Here is an 8,543-nt window from a genome sequence, read left to right on the forward strand (position 1 = left end):
AGGTGGGGATATGGTGAAAGGGGAACCCTCCTACACTGCTCGTGGGAATGTAAATAGGTCCAGACACCATAGAGAACAATATGAAGGTTTCTCAAAGATTTACAAATAGAACTACCCCCAGCAATTCCACTCCTGGGTTTCTACCCATGGGATAGGAGAACACGAGGTCGGAAAAGTGCTTGCACATCTATGTTTATTGTGACATTACTCTCAATTGCTAATAATTGGAACCAACCCAAATGTCTACGAACAGATGAATGGATTGAAAAAGTATGACACATATACTCTATGGTATACTACTCAGTCATAAAAAACAAGACCCTGGTATTTGATAGAAAGTGGATGAATATGGAAGATTTACTACTGAGTGGAGCAAGCCAGGCTATGAAAGAGAGACATTGTATGTGTCCACTTAACATATACCGACTGTCTGCACTCTATGGTGGAAACTGAACGATTAGAGGAATAGAAACATTAAAAATGGTTATAGACTCTGGAGACAATTTGGGAAGAGGGTAACAGAAGGGGGAGAGGGTAAGGAAAGAAATTAAGGAGAAAAATACAGAGGCAAGACATTTACAGAACACAGAAATGGCTTATTATTTGTTGATGATAATGTGTTTTGTATCCTCAACTGGACTGGTGTGAAGTGTGTTCATGTTGGTTAATTTCATCTTACAAGCAAAGTGATATATAGTTATTAAATGTATAAAATTTAACAAAAAGAAAGACATATGTGAAAAACCTATAGCTAACACCATACCAAATGGGGGAAAAGCTAAAAACTTTTCCATTAAAACTGTAACAAGACAAGGCTGCCCACTTTCTCCATTTATTTTCAATATAGTACTGGAAGTCCTAGCCAATGCAATAAGAAAATAAAATAAAATAAAAGGCATTAAAATAGAGAAAGAAGAAGTGAAAGTATCCCTACTTGTAGATGACATAACTATATACATAGAAAACCCAAAAGAATCTATGAAAAAACTCCTGGAAGTGATAAATCAATACAGTAGAAACCGCTACAAGAAAAACTATGAAAATCTACAAAAGAAATTGAAAATGACACAAAAAAGTAGAAGGACACCCCATTTTCTTGGATTGAAAGAATTAATATAATCAAAATGTCAATTCTACTTGAATTAATCTACATATTTAAAGCAATCCTAATCAAATTACCAGAGACATTCTTCACAAATTTAGAAAAAATAATCATGAAATTTGTCTGGAATCATAAAAGACCCTGTATTGCCAAAGCAACTATACACAAGAAGAGTGGAGTAGGAGGCATCTCACTCCCTGACCCCCAAAATATATTACAAACCTGTGATAATCAAAACAGCAGGGCACTGGCATAACAGGCATGTAGACCAATGGAACAGAATAAACCACAAAATATACAGCCAAGTGATGTTTGACAGTGGGCACCAGTCAAACCAGTGGGGAAAAGAAAACCTTTTTAGCAAATGGTGCTGGAAAAACTTGGTATCCAGCTGCAGAAAGATGAAACTCTTCCCCTTTTCTCACCGTTAACAAAAATAAACTAAAATATGGATCAAATATCTAAGCCTAAGACTTCAAACTACAGAACTACTAGTGGATAACACAGGGGAAACACTTAGAGACATAGGTGTAGCCAAAGACTTCTTGAACAAGACCCCCAAGCAAGTCAATAATTCCAAAAAGAGACAAATGGGATTATATCAGATCAAAAAGCTTCTGCACAGCAAAAGAAACAATCATTAGATTGAATCAGCAACCCTCAGGATGGAAGAATATATTTGCAAACTATGCCTCAGATAAGGGACTGACAGCTACAATGTACAGGGAGCTCAAGTGCCTTACTTGAAATAAAAGATCACCTCACTTAAAAGATAGGCAAATGAGCTGAACAAAAAACTTTTTTTTTTGGAGAGTTTTTTGCTATAGGGTGCATGTGCTCACCAGAAAGAGAGAGAGAGAGACAGAGAGACAGAAAGCAAGAAACCACCCCCCCAGGAGGAGGGATGGTCATGCCACAATCCCTTCTCCATTCTCCTGGCATTATTCACAATCACTAAGGCATGGAGTAAACCCAAATGTCCACAAACAGATTAATGGATTGAAAAAGTGTGGTACATATACACTATGGCATACTACTCTGCCGGAAAAAAAAAAAAAAAAAAAAAAAAGGGCTTTGATTTGATAGAAAGTGGACAAATGTGGAAGATTTACTGCTAAGCAAAGCAAGCTAGAATGTGAAAGAGAGGCATTGTAACGTCCCCTAAATATATATCAAATGTCTGCATTCTGTAGCAGAAACTGAAAGATTGAAAGACATAAAAGCATGGAGATCAATTTTGAATACTAGAGATAGTGTGGGAGGGGGTGGAAAATGAGGGAGTATGAGAGGAAGGGAATAAAATAAAGGGGAAAAAGAAAGAAGCAAAACATTTAAGGGACACAAAAATGGAAAATTATCTGTTGATGATAACATTTATGATAATATCTTTAACTGAACAAATTTGCAGGATATTTATGCTGAGAAAATTCATTTTGTATACTGCCATGATATACATTAACTGAATGTATAAAAAATTATATATACGTATGTGTATATATACATATATACCCCAAAAACAAGACTCAAGTCAGATTGAATTGAGTTGCTGTATCTCTTTACCTGCCTTTAAGAAGGCTGAAACATCCTGGCGACAGACAACCCATGGATGTTCTTCTGGTCTTTTATAACATAAAACATACAACCAAAATTTACTCCACACACAGTCATGAGCCACCTACCAATGGGTATCTGTTGGGCAGTCAGGCAAACATTTTCATTACCAACCCTAGGTTTCAATCCTTTGCTTGATAAAACCTATGTATCCCAGAATTTCAAAGTACATAATGTCAATAAGCAATGCTTTCCTTAGGCAACATATGTATCTAGAAATAATTTCTGTCTTTATGTAAGGTTTATACCACTTTATGTAATGAAATTTCTCAGTCCAAATTTAGTGTGACCAGAAAACAAAGGAGATGGATGAAACTGAACCTTTCAGGAGCAGTTAATGATAAAATACTGAGTATTCTTCCCATAACATCAGGAACAAATACTGCCCTACTCCAACCCATTATTTATATGTGAGCTAATGTCACATTTCCTTAGTCTAAAATAAACCATAACAAAAAAATGGAAAATATAACTTTACCTATAAAATGTATTATATCATTATATAAGTATTATATTTACAAATTATCATTCCAGAGCTCTTTTGCATACATTCGAGGAGCAAATGAGTAAATATGGCAATGAAAAATAGTGTTGGACTGAAATTAGTGTTATCAGTGTAAACTCATTATACACATATACAAACACATTTCTATAGGTATATATGTATGCACATTTATATATATGTGTATTAATATATGCAACTATGTATGTGTGTATATATAGAATGTATATGTGTGTGTGTGTTTGTACTTGCTATTTTTCACAATTCTTTCCACTGAAAGGTCCTAGAAGCAATGATGCCCTAGCAGCAATGAGAACCCTAGCACCCAGAAGTTAGATTCTAAATATAATTTCCCACAAGAAGATGCTATTTCCTCTTGGAAAATGACTGATTTCAAGGCTGGATCTAAGTCTGGAATATACTATCATGCTATATACTAAGAAAGCACTCAAAAAATGAGTGTAACATAAAAACAGAAGCCAAATTGAACAGGCTTCCACTAGGCAAATGCAGGAAATGTACAAGCAAAAATTTTAATCAAAATTATTAATGTTATTAATGGATTATAATGCATTGAATAAAATAAGAATCCATTAATATAATTAACTAATTAATTAAAGTTAAGACACTTTTCATACAATAGAATGCTATCTAATAAATGTAGAGGAACACTAGATTTAGAAAAATGACCATTTTGTAGTCACAAATGTTGTTATTCATATGAGAATAATCAATAGTTGCTAAAACTATTGAGTACAAGATGGAAGAGGAACAAAATAGTCACAGAGGATCTCCCTGCAAATTACCTACCAATTATAAACTGACAAAAACAGTAATTTTAGACCAGAATAAACTAGAGGACATAGAAATTAACCAATAATGGGATAAATAGACATCATGTCCCTTTAGTTGCACACTGAGAAAGACATAGTTAATTCCCATGGTATTACTTCTAAAAAAGAATAGGGAAGATATAATCAATGTCATAAAAGACAAAGAACTGTTGAGTTAGTATACCAAATTATAGGCTACAGAGACATGACAACAAATGCAATGCATAATCCTGGATTGAATCCTAAATTAAAGAAAATTGTTATAAAGAACACTGTTAAGATCATTGGAAAAGTGTAAATATGAATACAAATTATAAAATAGTATATGTTAGATTAAGTTTTCTGAATTTATAATTGTAGTTTTATAAAATAATTTCTTTGTTCTAAGGATATACAAAGTGATGTATTAGGAATAAAGGGCTTGATATCAGCAACTAATTTCAAATGGTTCAGGAAAAAAATTACACATACACATACTTGCCTACTTGCCATTTCAACACAATCCATGATATATTATAATGCATTTGCCTAATTATTATCATATTACTGAGTATATTAAACTGATCACCAACCAAGACTCCATCTAGTCAGGAGATTGTTCCCCTTTGTAATGTCAGGCTGGTAAGTGCTAAGAGTTATGAGAAAAGAGGCATGTTTCCCAGCTGTTCCTGGGCTATATCTGTCATCCAGGTAGGGATTAACATTTTGTCACTAGAAATGGGTTGGTCAAATTTTGAAGTATAATACTACAGATACATTTACTTTAGAACTTTCTCAAACCAGACTAGAAATATCCACTGAAATAAAGGATTGTAATTTATCTCCTTAGAGAAAAAAAACTCAACTTTGCACTAATATCACCAATCAACCGACTACTGAATGCACCTTATAACTCTTAGGTGACAATGACCAAGAAGAGAATCTGAATAACTGACCTCCAAGCCCAGGTCGCAGCCGGTTGTCATAGCCATCCAGAAGACGATCCAAGATTCTGGTGAAGATAGTGATATTGTCAGTGCTGTCATCGGGAATATCTGGGGCATGCTTAGGAGACAGTCTGAGGCAATGCAAGGAAGAGAGAAGGAAAATAATGGTGCTTAATAGGAAACAATTAACTATGTAAACATTTTAATTCAAGAAGATTTCAATCAATACACTAGGTCAATCAAATAGTCCTGTATCTGAACCAAAACAGCAAGTACTTCCTATTAGTCACATGATTGCCTGTGTGGGAGGCAGACAGTGGTCAATACTTGAGTTCTTACTTCAGCATTGGCATGCACATTCCTAGATATGTTCCAGCCTACAGGAATCCCAGACAGAAAGTCACTGGGAATAGTACCTGGCATATACTTACTGGATTCATCAAATTTTGTGCATGAATGAACATGCCTCAAAATGAAGAAGGGAAATGTTACTGAAATTTTACCTCTCTTCTAGCCCAGGGAAACTTAAGTGTACAGACCAATAGAGTCAAACTGCCTCTTTGAATTGCAGTCTTCCCCTCTCTCTACCTTATGGAGATAGAGCAACCAAGCAATAGCAGTCCATCAAATGATAAATTCATCATGAAGAGAGTTTCTAAATTCTCTCATTTTATTCATGGGAAAAGAAGCTCAAAGAGAAAATCAAATTTTCACACAGCCATACTGCTAGTGAAAAGCAGAGAAGGACTGTTAAGTGAAATTTTCTAGTGTCCCTCAGCTACCTCCTGCTCCTCTGGTTCAGGTTCCTCTGTAAGCCTTTCTCAGCAATGTGCACTTTGTCAACAATCTAATCAGGACCAGGCCTTGTCAATGATGCTTTCACTTTTTGAAGAAGACCTTGGTGTGGTTTGACAGGATTAGAACAAAGAAAGGCCCTGGGTAGGTCAGAGGAAAAATGAAATAAGCACAGTGAAAGAGATGGCTGTTGCCAAGGGTCAAGAACCATGGAGTAGAATTGTGGGTCCTACTACCAGCTGTCTTTGTGACTTGGGGTAGTCTTTGTGACTTGGGGTAGACTATTCAGCACGTTATGATACTGTATATCTTTGGGTCTCAGTTTTCTCCATTCTTAACTTGGATTCAGGAAGTATGTAATAGACTATGTTTAGCATTCATTTAATGAAGGATATAAAAGTCACAGGATATAAGTTACAAGAAGTTCTGAGATAGCCAATATGTTTTCCAAACAATATTTATCCCTAGCAGTGAGCAAATTTCCTCCTCTGTAAAAACAAAACAAAACCATGGAAAAGATCTGCAGAATAGTAGACATATCTTAATTAGATGTTTCTCACTCCAAACTGCCACTCTCTGATAACCTTGGAAAAGTAATTTTGACCCACAAATGCCTTAATTCATAAAACTGATTCAATTCACTTAATTATTTTTTTTGAGAGGTTTCGCTATAGGGAGCGAGCACACGCCAGAAAGACACAGAGAGACAGAGAGAAAGAAAGCGAGAAATCACCCCCCAGGGGGTATGGCCACACCGCAATCCCTTCTCCTCCATTCTCCCCCTCAGGATCCTGGGTATGCACGCACATGCACCCGGCGTGAGTTTCAGCCACCGGGTCAGGACTCAAACCGCAGTCAACTACATGAGAGTCCAGCGACATAGCCATTACACTAACTGCTGGTCCCAATTATTAATTATTAAGTGCATTTTTATTGACTTAACTATGTGCTTATTACTGTTCTAGGTGTTGTGATAGAGTAAAAACAAAATAAAGTACGACAAAGCAAGTAATCCTTCCCACACTTAATTTACAGGGTTGCTAAGACAATCAAATTATAAAATAGATCCACACAAAGTGATCTAGACTCGAAGAGTCTAGAGACATGCATTTATTAGTTGAGTGACCTTAGGTAGGCCATATATATAACACTTTCAGTAATAGCTTTAGCATCTTTAAAATTAAAATAACTTCATAAAGGACCACCAAATGCTGTAACGGTTATGTTGCTGGACTCCCACGTGAATGATTATTGTTCGGGTCTCAGAACCAGCAGCTTCAAATTCACACCAGGCACCTATGCATGCATGCCCAGAATCTAGAGGGGAGAATGAAGAAGGGATTGCAGTGTGTCCATCCCCCTGGGGATGATTTCTCTTTTTCTGTCCCACAGTGTCTCTCTGGTAAGTGCACACACCCTATAGCAAAAATATCTCCTAAAATATAATAACTTCACAAAATTAAAATAACTTCACAGATATGCTGTGTTAATATGAAATTATACATATATCTATAGATAGATAGATAGATAGATAGATAGATAGATAGATAGATAGATAGATAGATAGATATAGATAGATAGATACATATGTAATTTGGAGAGGTTTTTGCTATAGGGCACATGAGCTTGCTAGAAAGACAGAGAGAGACAGAAAGCGAGAAATCAACCCCATGGGAGATGGTCATGCCGCAATCCCTTCTCCTCCATTCTCCTCTCAGGATCTTGGGCACGCATGCACATGTGCCTGGCATGAGTTTAAGCCACCGGGTCCAGGACTCAAACCGTGACTGACTACATGGGAGTCCAGCAATGTAGCTGCTGGTCCCTGAAATAATATATTCAAGTTGTCAGGCTCAATGTTTGATTTGGAAGTATTCAAAGTTTGTTTTCTCCTTTTTTAAAAGAAAAATAAAACATGCTTATTTATAATTTTCTTTAATGAGAGAGAAAGAAAGGGGTACTGTACCCTCAAGGGGATCCAACCATGCTATAATCCTTCCTCCAGCCTCCAAGGCAGCCAGGATTACAGGTACATATGGGCACACCTGGCATGTTGAACCCAGGATCTGAACCTAGGCCTCCCATGTGGCTCCAATATCATATAGCAGTATTCTACTTCCTATGCCACTGCGACTGAGTTTGGTTTTTCATTTAGAGTAGTACCTTACACAGAAAATTTCATTATTGAAATGTAAATATTAATAGTAAAAAATTGGCATCTCCATCAGCCAAAAACAATAAGGAAAACTTCAGCCAGAGTGGCACTGGAATCTAGTCAAGAATAGAGCTAACTGACCAGTTTAGTCGGCGGATCACAAGAAGTGATACAGATGTCTTACTGGGAAGGGGGAGAAAGAAGGGAACTTCAGTACAGAGCTAACAAACTGATATCAGTATGCTGAAGAGATAAATCTAGCTGCCTGTCAGGTGACAGACCACCCTAGGTTTAATCCATCAGTGTCCTAAATCCACATGACCTGGGCTGTAGAAGAAAGGCTGTGAGAACTCGTGATTTTTGTGCAAACATCTTTCTCCTTATCCCTTAACTCTCACTGTGGTGGATCTTGATCCTAATTAGCCTAATTCAGCCTCTGGGAAACAGGTCTAGGAGCTGAATTTTAGAAAAGAAAGAAGAAAAAAGAAAAGAAGGAAGGAAGGAAGGAAGGAAGGAAGGAAGGAAGGAAGGAAGGAAGGAAAGAAAGAAAGAAAGAAAGAAAGAAAGAAAGAAAGAAAGAAAGAAAGAAAGAAAGAAAGAAAGAAAGACAGAAAGAAAG

At 36.5% G+C, this 8,543-nt stretch overlaps 1 protein-coding gene across 2 annotated transcripts in view; it reads right to left on the reverse strand.

Annotated features, from left to right (window-relative positions):
- The window catches only part of GABRA3 (gamma-aminobutyric acid type A receptor subunit alpha3), a 249,225-nt gene that overhangs the window by 129,974 nt on the left and 110,708 nt on the right, over positions 1–8,543 (reverse strand). For both annotated transcript variants that reach the window (XM_006168034.2, XM_006168033.2), the window contains exon 3: positions 4,984–5,105. In XM_006168034.2, the coding sequence (XP_006168096.1) occupies positions 4,984–5,105 (122 nt within the window). The remainder of the gene's footprint in view (positions 1–4,983; positions 5,106–8,543) is intronic.

This window comes from Tupaia chinensis, unplaced genomic scaffold (assembly GCF_000334495.1).
Source record: "Tupaia chinensis unplaced genomic scaffold, TupChi_1.0 Scaffold145456_1, whole genome shotgun sequence".
NCBI lineage: Eukaryota > Metazoa > Chordata > Mammalia > Scandentia > Tupaiidae > Tupaia > Tupaia belangeri.